The following is a 21032-nucleotide window of genomic DNA, read 5'->3' as shown; positions in this document are numbered from 1 at the left end:
GGTCCAGTCACAGAGTTCAGACCCATTCTGGATTTGAGATGACTGACCAAATTCATTCGGATGGAAAGGTTTCGAATGCTGGCTCTTCACCAGATCTTCCCTCAATTACACCAAGGGGATTGGATGTGCTCCATCGATCTAAAGGACGCTTATTTTCATATTCCGGTATCCAGAAAACATCGCAAATTTCTCAGGTTTCAAGTGGCGGCTCGTCATTATCAGTACGCAGTGCTCCCTTTTGGCCTGAGATCAGCTCCCAGGACATTTTCAAAATGTATGGCTGTAGTGGCGGCTTGTCTTCGAAAGAGGCGGATTTTCATATATCCGTACTTAGACGACTGGCTTCTGAAGAGTTCATCCCCATCGCTTCTAGAAGAACATCTGTCGATATGTCTTCAGCTCATGTACAAGTTGGGTCTGCAAGTCAACTACAAGAAGTCCATAATGAACCCCACCCAGAAGATCCACTACCTGGGTGCTCAGTTGGACACAGAAGTAGAAAACGTGTGTCCTTCGGAGGAGAGGTGGTCATCCATCAGGGCGAAGTGTCTACTTCTCCTTCAAACTGCACGTCCGACAGTCGGCAAGTGTCCTCTCTCCTGGGGTCAATGGCGTTGTGCATTTTCATCGTGCCAAGCGCACGTTTGCAGATGCGTCCTCTACAACAGTGTCTGGAAGATCAGTGGAAACATAGGACGGGATGCTGGGATGACCGGATTTATCTCCAACAATCTGCAAGAGATTCCATCCGGTGGTGGATGAAGAAGGTGCACGTGATGAAGGGAGTCCCTTTTCATCTGGACCCACCAACGCAGACTCTGATAACAGATGCTTCTCTCCAAGGCTGGGAGGCGCATATGGGCCCTCTGCAGGTACAAGGGCTATGGTCAGACTTCGAGAAAGGATATCACATCAATCTACTCGAACTCAGAGCGGTCCATCTTGCTCTCAAGTCCCTGGCTCCATCTCTACAGACTCGGTCCCTCCTGGTGCAAACAGACAATACAACTACAATGTATTACTTAAACAAGCAGGGGGGTACCAGATCCAGGACTCTTTCCATAGAAGCCCAGACCATCTGGCATTGGTTACTTGCACGAGACCTGTCCATAACAGCAATTCACCTACCGGGGAGTCTCAACTCACAGGCGGACGACCTCAGCAGAGACTTCGTCGAAGCGCACGACTGGGTTCTCAACGAAGACGTCGCGCACAGCATTTTCCAGGATTGGGGAACACCAGACATAGATCTGTTCGCAAACGCGGCAAACTCAAAATGCCCCGTCTTCGCGTCCAGGTTCTACCAGAAAGGGTCTCAAGGGAATGCCCTTTTGATAGATTGGTGTCAAAATTTGCTGTACGCCTTTCCACCGACATCGTTGATACCAGCAGTGATCAATCGGCTGTACAAGACTCACTCCAGAATGATACTGATTTGCCCAGAATGGCCACGCCAGTGGTGGTTCCCAGATCTCCTCCAGTTGTCAATAACACCGCACAGGAGATTGCCGTGTCGCCCGGATCTTCTGTCCAAGCAGAAGGGGCAAGTGTTTCATCCCAATCTGCCCTCCCTGCGCTTGGCAGCATGGCTCCTGAAGTCATCCAGTACGGGCACTTACAGCTGAATCCGGAGTGTATGAACATCCTTAAGGAGGCAAAGCGGCCTTCTACGAGACAATCCTACGGATTTAAGTGGAAACGCTTTTACCTTTGGTGTCAGAGTAAGGGTCTTGACCCTATTCATGGTCAAGAAAAGGTGATCTTGCCTTAACTTCTTTACCTTGCTGAATCTGGTTTGCAGTTTAATTCCATCAAAGTCCATCTTGCTGCAATAACTGCTTATAGAAAATCACCAACACAGATATCTTTCTTTCGAATGCCTGTGGTGAAGGATTTTCTAGAAGGGTTAAGAAAGGTTTATCCTCCAGTCAGGTCTCCTTCTCCACCTTGGGAGCTTAATGTGGTATTGACTAAATTAATGGGTCCCCCATTTGAGTCTATACATAAAGCGTCTTTGCAACACCTGTCTTGGAAAGTAGGGTTCCTGGTGGCCATCACTTCTGCTCGTAGGATGAGCGAAATCCAGGCTTTGTGTTGCAATGAACCGTACACAGTTAGTTTTTCATGGAAACAGAGTGGTGCTCAGGACTCATCCTGCTTTCCTACCTAAGGTGGTGTCGGATTTTCATATTAACCAATCCATAATATTGCCGACTTTCTTTCCGAACCCTTCAAGTCCGGCAGAACGGACTTTACATTCATTAGATCTAAAAAGGGTTTTGAAATTTTACTTAGATAAAACAAAGTCTTTGAGTCAGACGGACCGTCTGTTTGTGAACTATGGTCCTACAAATACTGGTTTGGCAGCATCAAAGAGATCCATTTCTAGGTGGATAGTGTCATGTATCTTACTGGCTTATCAGCTAGCCCACAAGTCTTTATCAGGTAGACCTAGGGCTCATTCTACGAGGGGAAAGGCTTCTACCACAGCTCTCCTTAGGAATGTGGCTATGTCGGAGATATGTAAAGCAGCTACTTGGCGTTCAGTGCATACGTTTACACGCCATTACTGTTTGGATTCTGATGCGCAGACTGATGCACAAGTGGGACAAGCATCACTCAGAAATTTGTTTGCTAATTCTAGTTAAACAATGTGATTTTAAAGTATGGCTATGCTTTTATCTGTTCGCCCGCTTCTGGTGGGTATGAGCTTGCTACTCTATTCAGTGCTTATGACTATTAATGAGTATCCCCTGGAAGAGAAGGATTAGTTACTTACCTGTAATCCTATTTCTCTTCCAGGGGTATACTCATTAAAGTCATAAACACCCTCCCGCCTCCCCGGGCGAGCAGTAGCATTGAGGTTTAACGTTTTCAATATAGTTTTAAGTGCAGATTCCTGCTAAAGTTTACTGTACCGTACAAAAGAACTGACCTAACTGTCACCTGTGGGGCATGATGGGAACAGAGTTCTCCTGGAGGCCTTAAAGGCAAAGTGTGCAGATTCTCTGGGGCCTTAAAGGCAGGGTGCCAGTCTGATTTTCTGTACACACATTTTTTCATATGCAGCCTTTTTAGGCTAATAACTGTTTACAACAGGTTCTTTGATGAAAATAAAAGGTTTTTCATGGCTATGAAATGCATTTTAGGCTCATGCCAGTTTATTGCATTTATATACAGCATATTTTCATGCTTAAGAACGTGTAAGGTTTGGTTTGATTAGCCTATGTGTTAATGTTAGGCTGCATATTATGGTCATTATACATGTATATGTGTATAATTACTTAGTACTATGTACTTTTGGTTATATTTACACATATATATGTATATTGTTTGTGTTCCGGGTCCCCGCTCATGGGCGGAGATAATTCAGTGCTTATGACTTTAATGAGTATACCCCTGGAAGAGAACTAGGATTACAGGTAAGTAACTAATCTATAGGAACCTCAGATCCCTGTGAACCTATACAGTGACGACCTTTTGCTGTGGGGGTTCTGCTCATACACAGAACTGTGCACAGAGACCCAGGACCTCAGTGAATTGTGGTGTACCAAAAAACTCACCTCAGTACCCAGAACCCCTAACCGAATAGCATCAGTTTCTCATTAGCTCTCCGTCCTACAGTGAAGCTACCAATGATTAGACAACCCAGAACATGCGACTCCGGGTACTCTCTGGAATGGTGGGAATCAAGAACACTCTTTCGTTAGTTACTCTCATATCAGTCAACAACATAAGTAAATAGAGACACAGAAAAGTTTAAAAAATGTTTATTTTAACGACGTGCTCTAAGATGCAGTATTTTTGCTAACATAAGAAGGCATATGATTAAAAATAATACGATCAGCATTGTCACAATTCCATAAAACATAAAGGGAGAAATCATATTATAATGATAGTGGAAACAGGTCCTATAGTGCCTTGTGTACCACCCTCCCCAGCTAGGAACTAGGTTTTATAATAATAATAGAAGGTCTCTTAGGCTTGAATGGGGAACCCCATACCTCCAAGATCAGCAGAAGTGAATCACATTAGGATCAGCAAAGCTCTCGCTCTTAGGAAAAGGATTTGCTCCAAGTGTTCAAATCATGCATGTAGTGTAATATTTCAGGCACTAGAATTTCAATTAGCTGCAGCTGTGTTCATGTTGTGTCTACAGCGTGGGCTGATCAACCTGAATAATAGCATACATTGATATGGTGACCTTGAAAGTTTCGGGACACAGTGTACAGACTAAAGTCGCGATGTAAGTTTAGGGATGTTTAAAACCAGCTTTTCTCGTGCAAGGAAAAATCAAGCATTCTAACTTACAAAAACAGTTACATGTAGTGTTGTGTGCAAAGGCTGCAAAGTTATAAAATGACATTTAACTTCTAATAAGTTCATGCTAACATAGCAATGTGTACAATCAAGTCTTCTCTACACTTTAAATTCAAGAAAAGCAAATGGGGCGCAACAGCTTCCTTGCCGGAGCCACCAGACTTTGGAACATGCGGCCACTCCACATTAGATCCATATCATCTCTACAGGTTTTCATAAAACTTCATAAAACTTGGCTTTTCAACAGTTAACATTCCTCTTCATACTGTTCTCCCCTTTTTTCTTACTCTGCTCAGTTATCAGCGCCAAGACACCCTCTGGTATACGCTGTGCTATATAATTTATTTTTTTAACATTACTTCATTGTTCAGACAGACCATAAGCCCTTCATATGGCTTAAACAGATGCAGGGTGAAAATCCCAAACTTTTGAAGTGGTCCATTTCCCTAAGGGGGAGGGACTTTTTAGTGGAACATAGACCTGGGAGTAACCATGCGTTAGCATATGGACTCTCTAGATATTTCCACAAAGAAAATGAAGACTTAACTGAGCAAGATTAGGCTCATCTCTTTTCGTTTTGGTGGGGTGGGGGGGGAGGTAGGGGGATTGTGTAGGAAAGTAGAATCTGCTTTGATTTCATGGTTACCCCCACTTTTTGCTGGTAGCATTCTGTTTTTCTGACTAGTATCCTGCTAATCAGGACCCCAGTCACTGTGCTCTCTCCATAAATTTGACCTTGGTGAGTACTTTGGTACCTTACTAATTGGCTACTGGTGTACCTTTCTAAGTCACTAGTATACGGAACTAAGGTACCCAGGGCATAGGTACACCAGGGGCCTCGCTTGGGCTGCAGGGTGTATTATGCCACCAATGAGAGACCACTCAAACTGTGACTACAGGCCTGCCATTGCAGCTGATGCTAGCACCACTCGCAAAAGATATAAGTTCCTTGCATTTGAAGTCACTGCACTTGAATCTTATGGAGCTCCCCTGCATTCCTGGTACCAGCCTTTCAGGCTCTAACAGTAAGCTAGCGCTGCTGCTGACCACAGACACGATTCTGGCCTCTTGCTGCTCAGCTAAGCTAGAGCAGGAGAATGTAGAACAATAGGTTTCCAGCCCCAGTGAGGTGTAACCACGTCTCCGATAGGACTTGGTGTACATTTCAGGAAGCTTCTAAAAACTACTCTTTTCTGTACCTGTTAGCTTGCAGGGCCCCACACCACCCTCATGTGCTGCTTAAATGCAGAGATACCCCTTTGGGGGTCGATTCTAACGCTATATAAGCATATAAATAAATAAACAAATGAATAAATCTAACGTATGCTGCAGCTTAGTATATATCTTTAAGTCTCAAATATTTACGAAACACTCGTGGGATGATATCACTGATGTAATTTGAGATGTCATCAGCGATGTCATTTGAGATGGCATCAGTTATGTTATGTGAGATGTTATCAGTGATGTCGTCACTGATGTAATATGTAATATGTGAGGTCGTAAGCTGTGTATTGCCGGGTGTACATTATAGTTAGCTCAGGTTTTGTACGAGTGAAATCTGAGCCCAACTATAATGTCCCTGTAACTTTGTTTTTTTCAGTGAATTTCTAATTTTAAAAATAGTTCTATTTCCTAACGAGAACGTCCCTGTAACCTTTTTTTTTGTAAGTGAATATTTATATATGACATGAGGCAGAGAGTACCTACTACCCATTATACTCTGAGTAGGGGTAAGGTATATATCGATATCTATAGATATAGACAGATATAGAGATATATCTGTCTATATGTGATTTACGTCCCAAGATTCCTGCTGAAATCATAATTTCTGGCTGTTTTGTATCTCTGCTATCTATACCGAGCCATATCATAATAAGGGCCTTAGTATCTGTTTAACTTTTATTGTATTTCAGGAAGCATGATAGCGTAGCAGTTCAATAGAGGAGTTCAGCAATGTTAGACTGAAACGACCAACACTTAGTGCTTGAAGTTATAGGGAACCTGAAAAATACATAATGCTGCTTGTTTATTACTACCCAACACACATGTAATGTTTTTTACCTTTGTGTTTTAGAACAAAATATATCAGTTTTGTAATATTTCGTGTTGCGAAGACTACAAAAAACTGCACTGCATAGTTACACTATGCGAGTACTGCCAAGAGGAGAAAACTTTACATGAAACAGTGAAATTCTCTGGTGTGAAAAAGCCATTCTGTAGTGAAGGTATGTATTTACTTTGATAACCAAATAAGGACACTGTTAGCTACATGAAAAGTTTTTCCTGTAGTTGTCAGTATTTATTACTCCTAATATCTCTGTCTAATCTGTAAAATTATATCTGGCATGTTTTTTAACTTCCGCATATATTTGAAATGAAATGTATGTTTTGTTTATTAAAAAGTACAAAGGTTTTGAACCCCTTAGTTGTATTCATTTAAGGCACTTTTACCATAAAATTCTAAACATTATTGTTGTCATAGCTATCTTTACTTGGTGAGGTCTTGCTCTCATGTACATGAAGATACTTTGTGTCCCTTGAACATTACAGCTTGGCCTGGAACATGGTGCCTGTTTTATTTGACCTGTATGGCCCTTGAACACTGGCACTTAACATGGAAATACTAATCATCCTAGTGTATCCTCGTGCAACCTGTCACTGCTGGAGTGTACAAAACCTTCTACTAATTCTAGAAAATCTGCTCATCACATTTGAAAAACCGCAGAAGTAGTGGAAGATATTTAACAGGGACACCCTTGTTTGAATTAGACAACTTGATTTGTCTTTATTTGTAGCTGACAATATTGTACTCTTTTTCAAATGTCATAGTTGGTTTTTGCTTGCTAAGGCACAGTATCTCTCTGGTTTTTGTTTGCTTGACAATACCAAATAAGGATAGCTTTTAGTTCAAATAAAACTGTATGAAATGTGTGCAGAAATCGCTGATCAGAGTTACTAATGGTAAACTCTGTCATTGCGTTAAATAAATGAATGCTGTTTAATTTGGATAGCCTCTGGTATTAATAATCATTCTAAGCATTGTTGGGATAGGGATGTTTCCTGCATGATGTATAGTAGTGTTCTCCTGCCTTGGGCGCCTAACTGCGAAAATCTGGTACCCTGATTTTGGTCCCAACTTCAAGCTAATCTAGTGTGTGTATTAAGCCCTGGCCCTTGCCTTGTCTCTGGACAGACTGTAGTCCTGGACTTGACCTGAACTTTGTTATAGAACGGTGCACAAAGCATGTCCTCATTTTACTGACAGAGAACTGTAATCCCAGATCCTAGTGCTGACATCCCAAGTGTGTCATACATGTTTGTGTATGTAGCATGTGTGTTATATGCACACATTTTTTTTTTAACTTTGACATTATTGCTATATACCAACAAAAAGTGCATTTAGTACTGTGAGATCAAGACATATTTATCTAATATTTAAACAATACATGTGCCACCAGCCATAGTCGGTCAAGGTGAGGATAAGAAAAGAAAGTTGCAGAATTACAATGAGACTCAAAAGGGGAGCGGAATGCGCCCCCATGCTGCGAGGAGTTGAGAGTGCGTCTGTTTTTAATTAACTAAAAAGATAGATATGGTGCCCAAATGTACGAAGGGCGAGAAGAGGGGGGAGCAAGTTCAGCATACCAATCAATCATGTCTTGGCAGTAAGATGCATCTTGTAATCAGTGCATTAACAATTGATGCATCATTCATACCATAGCAGCATTTCGCTTAGCAATCACCAGCAGTTTAGAGGCAATATGCCAGCAGGGCACCAGCAGTGCTGAAGTGTTGCCCAGCAGGGGGTTCGACCTGCATGTCTAGGATTTCAGCAAGCTATAGGAATAGGTCACTCCAAAAAGGGACTAGGCCAAGACACTGCCATGACATATGCAGAAGGTCTGCTTTAGTAAAGCCACATCTACGGCATGCATTAATGTCGTCCACAGCAAATTGTGAAATTCTAGCCGCAGTGTAGTAGTATTGATGAAGATATTTAAACTGTATTAACTTATGTTTATAATTAAAAGTTTTTTTTTTAACTTGTAACTTGTGAACAGCAATGTGCCCATGCTTACCTGTTCGTGTATAACCAAGAGAGGTTTGCCATTTGTCTTTGCCTCAGGAAGAGCATCTAAAGTGGAGTGTAGATAGTGGAGAAATAGATACGAGATAGAGTGCCACACATCTGCTCTCTCTTTGTAAGTTGTAAACAGCATAGTTTCTTGCGGAGCGAAATGTGGATACTGCTGTTAGACTGCATTTGGAACTTTCAGAACAGTGCCAGGGTGGACGCACAGTGGCGAGAGCAAAAAACTTGTTGAGAAATAAAAATGTAATTCTGAAAAATATCTCCCAGTGTGAGTAGGCCCATCTGTCAAAAGAGTTCCTTTATGGAACTGTCACCAGTAATGTTTAGCATAGGGTTGTCTGTAAGTGGAAGGAATGGAGAGTAAGGGGGTGACCGATTCAGTCCTTGCGATAGCTCCCACCAGGCTTAGCTGACAGCCAGTACATCCACATTGCGTCTTGCATTCTTGGGTTGTGTGCAGACTTTCCCCAACAACGAATGTGTAAAATCAAGAGCCTGCTCCTCCCTAACATGGGCGGTCATGATTGGTTACGTTTTCCATTAATTTAATTAGCAAGCCTGTGCAGCAAAGTAGTAGATGCTGATATCTGGCAGAGCAATGCTGCCAGAGTACAATGGGCGAATTAATGTCAACCACATTATCTGAAATTTGCCAACTCTCTAAATTAAGCAAGATAATGTCTGCTTCAACTGATCAAAAATGTGTTACAGGAAGTGGACGGTGAGGTTAAAGAGTTACAGAAATTGAGGAAGCATCACTATCATAATTGAGGATATACTCCAAAATAGGGATGGGGCGGTGGATCTAGGACTCAACCTGGGAGTTAACTTTATCCAGATTTGTACCTAAATTGCTGCAAATCAGACCATCGTAGTCATGGGAAATCCTAAACCTGATCCTCAGGTATCAACCACCCTCACAGCTCCATCTGAGGGGATAATCCAGAGACTCAGCCGGACAATCCTCTGTAAGAAGAAAAGTTTGATTTCGACCAATTGATGGACAGCCCGGAATATCTCTGGTGTTACAATGGTTTTCGTCCTTCCTCCAACACAGATCACAAAGTGTCGATGCAAACCACACCCTCTCCCAGCACCTCTCCTGTACTAATGGGTGTCCCCCAAGGGTCCACCCTATCACCTATCCTCTTCGACTTTTTCCTGGAGCCACTAGCTAATTCACTACATTCCACGAACATTCTCTTCCATATTTATGCGGACGACACACAACTTTATTTGGAAATCTCTTCCCCGGAGAACATCATCTCGCTCAACACTACCCTAATGTCTACTCAAAGTTGGTTAACCATCTCCTACTCAACACTTCCAAAACTGCATTTCTTCTCATCTCTCCTCCGAACCACATCCCCAAGCTAACTCTTTGGCTGAATCACCTCACGGTTTTCAACTGCACCCCTCTCTTCATAGACTCAGCCAAATCTCACAGTATCACCTTGGAGAAGCACTTGAATATGAAAATCATATCAGCAATGTGTGTAAGGGAGCTAATCACTTGATAAGGACACTTAAAAATATCAAACCATTCCTCTTACAAAAGGATTTTAAGCAGGTGGTACAAGCACTGGTCTTGCTGAGACAAGACTACGGCAGCGCTATGCTCTGTGGTCTTCCCAAATACACCCTGGCTCCACTAAGGGCATTGCTGAATGCTGCAGCCAGACTGGTCACCGGTACCAAACCAAATGAGCACATATCCCCAATCTTAAAATCTCTCAAATGGTTGCCTTAACAAGTACAAATTTGGTTAAACATTGCTGTTCTGGTGCACAAAGCTCTGCATTTTAAAACTCCCAGGTACCTAGCTCAAAAACTTGAATTATCCTGTGGTGGGAGAGCCACAGGAAGTGCAGACACTTCACTCCTGAAACCACTCATCCTTAGCAAAAAGAGATCTTGTCACCAAGACTTTTCCGGAGCTGCCCCAACAATATGGAACTCTCTTCCACCGGATGTATGCAGAATCTCTTCAACGACTGCTTTCCTAATGAACAAATTCTTATCTTAAGTTGGCCTAGGTTTCTCCTGCTCGAATTCATTGATCTGTTGATACAACCACTGTACCTCATTTGATGCTGCTCAAATTCATTGATCCATTGATACAACCATTGTACCTCATTTGATGATTCTCTCCTTTACAGCATTGTGTCTTCCCCCTCCTAGCCCCCTACATTCCTGTTTATTGTATTACTCTCCTGATCCGATTTTCTGGGAACTATGTGTTTATTCCTATTGTGTATTCTTACTGGATGTCGATATTGGCCCATGTCCTTCCTTGCATTCTTTGTAAAGTGCTCTGATATTCTTCGAGATCCTAATGTACAAATTCTTACCTTAAGTTGGTCTAGGTTTCTCCTGCTCGAATTCATTGATCCATTGATACAACCATTGAACCTCATTTGATGCTGCTCTCCTTTACAGCATTAGGTGCCGACCCCCCTCCCTCCTAGCCAGCTGTATTCCTGTTTATTGTATGAATCTCCTGATTTGATGGTCTGGGAACTATGTGATTATTCGTATTGTGTATTCTTACTTGATGTCGATATTGGACTTGGATCACTGACAAAATATAGAATACAAAAATAAAGAATGCTAAAAATATCGAAGTAAAAATATAGAAAGCAAAAATATCGAAGTCCTATCTACAAACAGGTAAGTACAAAAATATTGAGTCAAAATATCGAATTATTTTTAAATGTCTTAAAAGTAATTTAAAATTAATGAAATAACTATAATTAACTAACACATACTTAAAAATACTTACATACCTTTAAAAGTAATAAATAATTAATGTGTTAAAAAAACAAACATAAATTAAAAAATTTTTACACACATATATATTAACAAAATATTAATTAATAATATACAATATTTTTACTGTAGGATAGCGGGAGGGTAAAATTTACTATTACCACTCTAGCAACTGCAACCGTAGGGTAAATGTTGGATAGCGTAGGGGTAAAAATTACTATTCCCACTCCAGTGAGTGCAACGGTAGGGAAAGCGGTGGATAGCGTAGGGGTAAAAATTACTATTCCCGCTCCAGAGAGTGCAACAGTAGGGAAAGCGTTGGATAGCGTAGGGGTAACAATTACTATTCCCACTCCTGACCGTGAACAGTAGGGAAAGCGTTGGATAGCGTAGGAGTAAAAATTACTTATTTTTTTACCCATTGAGGTTGCATCTATCAAGGAAAGTCCTGGGGTTTTATTGTGTTTGAATTAACAAATACAATGGTTTGCATTTTGCACTTTATTGGCAGCTACAATTTGACAAGAAAGAGGATTATAAAATCTTTATATGGCACTATTTTACCCACTTGGGTTGTACTAATGCACATAAATCTAAATACGGGCTTTTTTATTTAATAATGAAACAAGTTTTATGCTTTTTCATGCGTATGTAATTCGGGGGAACATATCAAATATGCCCCTTTATTTAAAACATTAACGATTATATCTTGTTTTAAATATGTGTCACTACATTTGAATGTTGTGATTAATGCATTGGTGCACTGATACTGTGTAACGCAATCTTTATTCAAACAGTATGTTTTCCATGTCTAGTCGCGCTGTCTGAGACAACTACCAATCATGTAACATTGTGAATTGCACTTGCAATTTAAAAATGAATTGCCCATCCTATGGATTCATGTGATCAAGGCCTCTGGGCAGGCCGAAACGTTATGCTGGTGGCGAAAGCAATTGAATAAAATCACTCACCTTCAAGCTTGGGTCGGCTCTCGTTCCCGTCACTGGTGAAATCCTGTTGGAGGGAGGATTACTGGTGTTGTTGGTGTGAGTAGTTGCTGCATATATAACGTAAATACTTAATATATTAATAAAAACAAATAAAATATTAATACCAATAAAAATTTAATAACCAATTTAATATAATAATTAATCAATTAAAAATACAAATAAAAATTATTAACATTAATTACCTATTAATACAAATGAATTGCCAATTAACAATTAATTGAGCAATTAAAAAATAATTAACAATTCAAAATAATACCAATAAATTTAAATATTTAATTAATTACAATTAAATTACTTCCCACCCTATTCCCCTATAAACCCACAACCCGCTACGGGAAATACATTTATAAAATTAACATTATCAATTAATCAATTAATACAAATTAATTACCAATTAAAATTGAATTAATTACCAATTAAAAATTATTTAACAATTCAAGATAAATACCAATAAATAAATTAAAATATTTAATTATAATTACATTACTTCCCACCTTATTCTATAAACCCGCAACAGAATAAAATTATGCAAAAATTAAATAACATAAAATTCATTACTTCAAATAAATTATAAAATATACACTTTTCACACATATTGCGACATACAAAATACTTTAAAAAATTTGATATTATTAAAAATTCAATATATTTAATACCTATATTATATACTTTGATATTTTGACTTTCTATATTTATGAAAATCGATATTAAATTACTTAACTTAAATTCGATATTTTTGTTGACTATATTCTGTCCATTCGATATTTTGTCCATTCTATATTTTCACTTCGATATTAGTGCCATTCTATATTTTTGATTCGATATTTTGTCTGTATACCATTGGACTTATGTCCTTCCTTCCATTCTTTGTAAAGCGCTCTGATATCCTTCGGGATCATGTTTGCGCTATAGAAAGCTTTATAAATTACATTAAAATCCCTTTAATCAGATGACCTCTGGCACAATATGGGCAAGGCTGACACCTGGTTGTCGAACATATTGAAGAGCATCATCAGCATATAAGGAACAGATCAAGGAATGATAACCGAGGCTCAGGCCCTGATGTGAATGGAATTCCCGTATGTAACAAGCCAATGGTTCGATAGGTAAAGCAACAAGCATTAGAAATGAAATAGGTCTCTGAATTTTTTGAGTTAGAGCTAATAGCATTATAAATGGCAATGTCTTTTAGCCATGTGTTATGGAGTGTATGCATGTGGTGTGTAGTGGAATGATGTGGGTTGGATTGGAATTGTAGCAATGGTGGCATGCTGCGCTTTAGATGAATATGTTTAAAAGTAAAGTGCACCATACTGTGATTGCTACAATAGTTAATTGTGGATGCGTTAACAATCGATGTGTGCACTGATGACTGGTGGTGTGTGTGCCTGTAGAAATTTTGCATTGATGGCTGGTGGTTTGTGTGCTTGGTGGAAGCTTGCGCTGCCGTCTGGAGGTGTGTGTGCTTGGTGGAAGCGTGCACTGATGGCTGGTGGTGTGTGTGCCTGGTGAAAGCGTGCACAGACGGCTGGAGGTGTGAGTGCCTGGTGAAAGCTTGCACTGATATCTTGTCTTGTGTGCCTGGTGGAAGCCTGCACTGACAGCTGATGATGTTTGTGCCCGGTGAAAGTGTGCACTGATGGCTGGTGGTGTTTGTGCCCGGTGAAAGTGTGCAGTGACGGCTGGTTGTGTGTGTGTGTGGTTGTGTGTGTGTGGTTGTGTGTGTGTGGTTGTGTGTGTGTGTGGGTGTGTGTGTGTGGTGGTGGTGAGTGTGTGTGGTGGTGAGTGTGTGTGGTGGTGAGTGTGTGTGGTGGTGAGTGTGTGGTGGTGTGTGTGAGTGTGTGTGTGTGGTTGGTGGTGAGTGTGGGTGGTGGTGGAGAGTGTGGTGGGGAGTGTGTGGTGGGGAGTGTGTGGTCTTGTGTGTGTGTGTGGTCTTGTGTGTGTGGTCTTATCCTGCGCTCTCACTCTGCACTGACTCTGCACTGACTCTGCACTGACTCTGCACTGACTCTGCACTGACTCTGCACTGACTCTGCACTGACTCTGCACTGACTCTGCACTGACTCTGCACTGACTCTGCACTCACTCTGCACTGACTCTGCACTGACTCTGCACTGACTCTGCACTCACTCTGCACTCACTCTGCACTCACTCTGCACTCACTCTGCACTCACTCTGCACTCACTCTGCACTCACTCTGCACTCACTCTGCACTCACTCTGCACTCACTCTGCACTCACTCTGCACTCACTCTGCACTCACTCTGCACTCACTCTGCACTCACTCTGCACTCACTCTGCACTCACTCTGCACGCACTCTGCACGCACTCTGCACGCACTCTGCACGCACTCTGCACGCACTCTGCACGCACTCTGCACGCAGCACTCACTCGCACTCTGCACTCACTCGCACTCTGCACTCACTCGCACTCTGCACTCACTCGCACTCTGCACTCACTCGCACTCTGCACTCACTCGCACTCTGCACTCACTCGCACTCTGCACTCACTCGCACTCTGCACTCACTCGCACTCTGCACTCACTCGCACTCTGCACTCACTCGCACTCTGCACTCACTCGCACTCTGCACTCACTCGCACTCTGCACTCACTCGCACTCTGCACTCACTCGCACTCTGCACTCACTCGCACTCTGCACTCACTCGCACTCTGCACTCACTCGCACTCTGCACTCACTCGCACTCTGCACTCACTCGCACTCTGCACTCACTCGCACTCTGCACTCACTCGCACTCACTCGCACTCTGCACTCACTCGCACTCTGCACTCACTCGCACTCTGCACTCACTCGCACTCTGCACTCACTCGCACTCTGCACTCACTCGCACTCTGCACTCTGCACTCTGCACTCTGCACTCTGCACTCTGCACTCTGCACTCTGCACTCTGCACTCTGCACTCTGCACTCTGCACTCTGCACTCATTCACACTCTGCACTCATTCACACTCTGCACTCATTCACACTCTGCACTCATTCACACTCTGCACTCATTCACACTCTGCACTCATTCACACTCTGCACTCATTCACACTCTGCACTCATTCACACTCTGCACTCATTCACACTCTGCACTCATTCACACTCTGCACTCACACCCTGCACTCACACCCTGCACTCACACACACTCATTCACAGCCAGTCTGCAGCACTCACTCTCACTCTGCAGCACTCACTCTCACTCTGCAGCACTCACACTCACTCTGCAGCACTCACACTCACTCTGCAGCACTCACTCTCACTCTGCAGCACTCACTCTCACTCTGCAGCACTCACTCTCACTCTGCAGCACTCTCTCACTCTGCAGCACTCACTCTCACGCACACTGATTAATTTGTGTCTGTCTATACTGAGTACAAGTGTACAGACCCATTATGGCTTGCCTTTTGGCCAATTCTGTGTTTGTTGTTATGTCTTGTGTTCTGTGGGTCACGGATGTGCCCACTTGTCATCTGAATGTTTTATTTAATACTACTTTTGAAAAATGTTATGAAAATAAATTCTTGTCCGGCTGGACAAAAGACATACATTCTATTCTAGTGTATGGTTATCTATCACACTGTATTCTCCCTGAATAGGGACCACTGTTCTCTATAACATGAAATTGCCCACGGTCCCTGTCTAAATTTCCTTTGGGTTCCCTTGTTCTGTATATCAGTAGAAATAAAGGCAACTTTTGTGCAAGTGGAATGTGCACCTGGCCTGGAATGTAACGTACTGCAAGAATGCAGATTATTATATGGTGTGGTTATGCAACCTTACCATGTAATAATGACAATTCTTTATCAGGTCCAGTCAGATTTGTTTGTAAAACCTTAGCTACGTTCTGGATACCTGTGGCTCGGAGCGGCCAGGCTTTATCAAAGTAACAAGTGCAAAGCAGGAAGTATCAGAACAGTTGAATAAGAAGAAAACTTAACAATAAAATTCCAACCACAATTTATATAACTAAGTTATATTTTTCTCTTTAAATAGACACCTCAACGACAAAAATTCACCACAGGGTTCCAGAGATATGAACTTTTAAGTAAACAAATCACTGCTTTTCACTGAAATACAATTAATCATTGAAATCTACTCGCAGTTTAGGGTTAGCCACAAGTTACTTGTGGATGCTCATTCCGGCAGGGAGGTAGTCACAGGGACCAATATAAGTCTGTCAGATTGGCATTTTGCCCATTTGGTCCTACATTACTTTTTGGTTTGAGCCATTCCACACGCCTTGGTACCAATTTATAAGGTGACTGAGAGGAAATGGTGTGTATTATATGGTGTGACTTTGTAACCGCACCTTGTATTACACTACCAACCCCTTTAGGGCCAGTCAGGTTTCGTTTCTTAAACCGTCGCTCAAACCTGGGTAGCTGTGGCTCTTGAGCAGTCAGGTTTACACAAACAATAAGTGTAAATCACTTAAATGGCACAAAAACAATTGCAGAAGAAAGAAACAAGACATTCAAGAAATAGGACACCAATTTATGAAAATAAATTCGGTTTTTATTATATATTTTAGCTACTTGGACGAGAAAGATCCACCAGAGGGTTACGGCGATAGAGAATTTGCAAGGTATAGTAAATCAACACTTTATTTAACCATCTTTAGGAGTCCCAGTCGGAAGATAACAGGGCTGTGGTGTCAGCCTGTAACTTTGCACTCCCCAATGGGGCTACTAGCCTTTTCCAAACACAAAATTGCAATTGCTGGTTTTTACTTTTGGAACATATAAAAGTACGTGTTCCACTTTCTAATATACAGCACTCTGCCTAAGGGCTCGTTAGGAACATGTTAGGGGTGACTTAAATATATTAAAACTGGAGAATTTGGCTTTGCCATTGTTTTAAATAGCAATGTCTAGTTAGCAGTTTACAACTGCCCTTCCAGTCTGCAGTGGCAGACTGGGAGCCATGTTTTACCCTGGTCCCACCAAGGGTGGCAGAACCAGTGCTTCGGTCCCTGGTTTGACCTTTTAACTTACAGGAATGTGGTCAGTTGGGTAGAAGTCAATCGTACGTAGACATGTTAAGGTCATGTCACTGGCACTGAGGTCTGGAGTCCAAAAACTAGCGACATCAGTCCAAACCTTTAAGGGTTACTATACAAAAAGAGGCCTTTCCATATAGTGCGGAAACTCTAATTAGAATTATGTATCTGAAGTACATAATGCTTACCTTCCGTAACTCTCTTACTGGTGGATATTCTAAGTGCAGATTTCTCTTTGACTGCCAAAACTCCCCGCCCACCCTGTCTGTATCGCGCCCCCTGCCCCGTTCACTTCTGTAGAATTAATGTTATTTTCCCCATCTAAAAAGGTCCCAGCCTAGAGACCTGTACACTCGTCAAGGTAATTTGATTTTAGACTCCACGTCGGACGACGCTGACAAATCTTAGAAAGCAACTGAAGTCAGAGTGCCTGGGGGCCCATCCCCAAATATCACTTCCGGAGCAGAAGGACCTTGGTGTGGATTCACACAACATCAGATACTGGCATGCAGGAGTACTACTTTTAAGGTTCTGGATCCAGTTCGACGCTTGGGGAATATTCATAAAGTGAGGATTCTGCTGTTAGATCACCCACCAGAAAAAGCATTACTGAAGGAACACCATCCGCATCACGACCAGCACCGACGACACCCTAACGACCGCCGAACACCTGCACTTCCAGATCCACACCGACCCGAAGACCACCCTCAGAGGCACCCTCAGAGGCACCCTGATCTACCGACCCCCGGGACCACGCACACAATTCAGCGAGGACATCGCCGACTTCGTCAGCCCGCATGCCCTCCCCTCCGCTGACTACATCCTCCTGGGGGACCTCAACTTCCACCTGGAGAACAACAACAACCGCAACACCATCACCCTGCTCGACAACCTCGCCAACCTTGGACTCAAGCAGCTGGTGTCCACCTCCACCCACCTCGCCGGGGACACACTCGACGCCGTCTTCTCATCCAGCAAAGACATTGCCTTCACCCACGCCACTGGACTCCACTGGACGGACCACAGCTGCGTCCACTTAACCTTCAAAAGAACGACGATCCACCACCACCAGCAACAGGTTGCCCGAAGAAGCTGGAACAAGATCACAGCCGACCAGCTCGCCGCTTCCCTGAGCCAGCACCCTCCTGCCAGATTGGCGAACCCTAGCCAGGCCGCCGACAACCTCTCGAAGTGGATCAGCAACTGCGCGGACGAACTCGCCCCGCCCAGAAGACCCGGCAGCAAGAAAGCCCCATGGTTCACCGACGACCTCAAGAGCTCCAAGAAGAACTGCCGAGCCCTCGAGAAAGCCTGGAGAAGGGAACCAACACCGGACAACATGACCACCCTCAAGCTCGCCTCCCGGAAGCACAACCAACTGATCCGAGCCGCCAAGAAAACTGCATTTAAGGACCGGCTGGACAACAACGCACACAACTGCAAGGAACTCTTCAACATAGTGAAAGAGCTTTCCAACCCCAACGCCGGAAACAACGACCTCACCCCATCGCAAGACCTCTGCAACTCCCTCGCCTCCTACTTCCACAACAAGATCGCGGACATACACAACAGCTTCAGCATTCAACCGACGCACGCCACAACTGCAGCAACGCCGCCCACCACCACCCTCCACGCCTGGACTCCGATCAGCACCGAAGACACCGTCCGCATGATGAACTCCGTCCACTCCGGATCTCCGACCGACCCCTGCCCTCACCACGTCTTCAACATGGCCGACGCTGTCATCGCACACCACCCACCCCACCTGCGGGACATTATCAACACCTCCTTCGACACCGCCACCTTCCCTGAGAGCTGGAAACACGCCGAACTCAGCGCTCTTCTCAAGAAACCCACAGCAGACCCCACCGAACTCAAGAATTACCGCCCCATCTCGCTCCTCCCGTTTCCAGCCAAAGTCATCGAGAAGACAGTCAACAAACAGCTGGCCGCCTTCCTCGAGACGAATGGATCCCTCGACCCCTCACAGTCCGGCTTCCGAGCCAACCACAGCACCGAGACCGCCCTCATCGCTGCCACCGACGACATCCGAGCCCTGATGGACAACGGAGATACAGCGGCCCTCATCCTCCTAGACCTCTCCGCGGCATTCGACACTGTCTGCCACCGCACCCTAGTGCAGCGCCTCAGCAACGTCGGAATCCAGGAGAAAGCACTGGAGTGGATCATCTCCTTCCTCGACGGTAGAACACAGAGAGTCCGCCTACCACCGTACAAGTCAGAGGCCACCGAAGTCATCTGCGGCGTCCCTCAAGGATCCCCGCTGAGCCCCACCCTCTTCAACGTCTACATGAGCCCCCTCGCGGCCATCGCACGCCAACACAACCTCAACATAATCTCCTACGTCGACGACACCCAGCTGATCCTCTCCCTGACCAACGACCCCGCCGCCGCCAGAGCCAATCTGCACGAAGGGATGAAAGATGTAGCCGAGTGGATGACGACCAGCCGCCTGAAACTGAACTCAGACAAGACGGAGGTCCTCATCCTGTGCTCCTCGCCCTCCGCCTGGGACGACTCCTGGTGGCCCCCCGCCCTGGGCACCGCACCCAAACCGACGGACCACGCACGCAACCTGGGCTTCATCCTGGACTCCTCCCTCTCTATGACCAGGCAAGTCAACGCCGTCTCCTCGTCGTGCTTCAACATCCTACGCATGCTACGGAAGATCTTCTGGTGGATCCCCACCGAGACCAGGAAGACCGTCACCCAGGCCCTCGTCACTAGCCGACTGGACTACGGCAACGCCCTCTACGCCGGTACCACCGCCAAGCTCCAGAAGAGACTCCAGCGGATCCAGAACGCCTCGGCCAGACTCATCCTCGACGTCCCACGAAACAGCCACATCTCCGGACATCTGAGAGACCTGCACTGGCTCCCCGTCAACAAAAGAATCACCTTCCGTCTCCTCACCCACGCACACAAAGCCCTTCACGATCAAGGCCCGAGCTACCTCAACAACCGGATCAACTTCTACGCTCCCAAACGCCACCTCCGATCAGCCAGCCACGCCCTCGCCGCCGTCCCCCGCATCCGAAGAGCGACAACAGGAGGAAGGTCCTTCTCCTACCTGGCCGCCAAGATCTGGAACTCCCTCCCGACCGACCTGCGCCTGACCCAAGACCACCTCTCCTTCAGGAAGAAGCTCAAGACCTGGCTGTTCGAGCAGTAACGCCGTCCCCCCCCCCCAAGCGCCTTGAGACGCTACGGGTAAGTAGTGCGCTCTATAAATGTCTTTGATTGATTGAAGGTAAGTAGCTTTGTCTTCTAAAGCACTTGGTTGCAAGCCGCAGCATTAGAAGCAGGGGTACTTCTTGAAACCGATGCAGTGCATGTGATCTACAGCTACACATGCTGCAAACAGAAATTGTTACCTGTAGCACTCTCTTTGTAGAATTCAGTGCTGTAGATGCCCGTGTACCCTACCCACATCTAAGGAAGTGAGCTGCTATTAATACTTAAAGAAACAGTTAATGGTTTGTTATTTTACTCAGCACATGTACCAACTCTTTTGGTTGGTGGGGTGAAAGAGAGGATTGCAATACAGTGTGAAGCCTTTCTTGGTGCATTGTGGGTTTCACAGGAGGTACCAGTGCCACCTCAAAACACCATTCTGCGAATAAAAACAAATAGAAAGATTCAGAGGGCAGTACTACCTGGTGAGAGTGTGCAAAGCTGGGAAATCTACATCACTGCTGATTGTTATAGGTGAGTAACATGTTTCTTCTCTAATCTCAACTAACTTGCACCAGTTGTGTGAAATTGACTGCAGCACTACAAGCTTTACTACATGTGGAAACATTCATCTGATAGTATTACCA

General features: G+C 44.2%; 1 protein-coding gene across 1 annotated transcript in view; it reads left to right on the top strand.

Annotated features, from left to right (window-relative positions):
* LOC147663691 (zinc finger MYM-type protein 2-like) overlaps positions 1-21032 on the top strand; it is a 578556-nt gene that overhangs the window by 382329 nt on the left and 175195 nt on the right. The window contains exon 9 of the mRNA XM_086950262.1: positions 6395-6545. Coding sequence (XP_086806388.1) covers positions 6395-6545 — 151 coding nt within the window. The remainder of the gene's footprint in view (positions 1-6394; positions 6546-21032) is intronic.

The sequence above is a fragment of the Lissotriton vulgaris genome, unplaced genomic scaffold (genome assembly GCF_964263255.1).
Source record: "Lissotriton vulgaris unplaced genomic scaffold, aLisVul1.2 SCAFFOLD_1159, whole genome shotgun sequence".
NCBI lineage: Eukaryota > Metazoa > Chordata > Amphibia > Caudata > Salamandridae > Lissotriton > Lissotriton vulgaris.
Note: the sequence above shows the minus strand (reverse complement) of the source record. Positions and strands in the feature narration are given on the sequence as shown.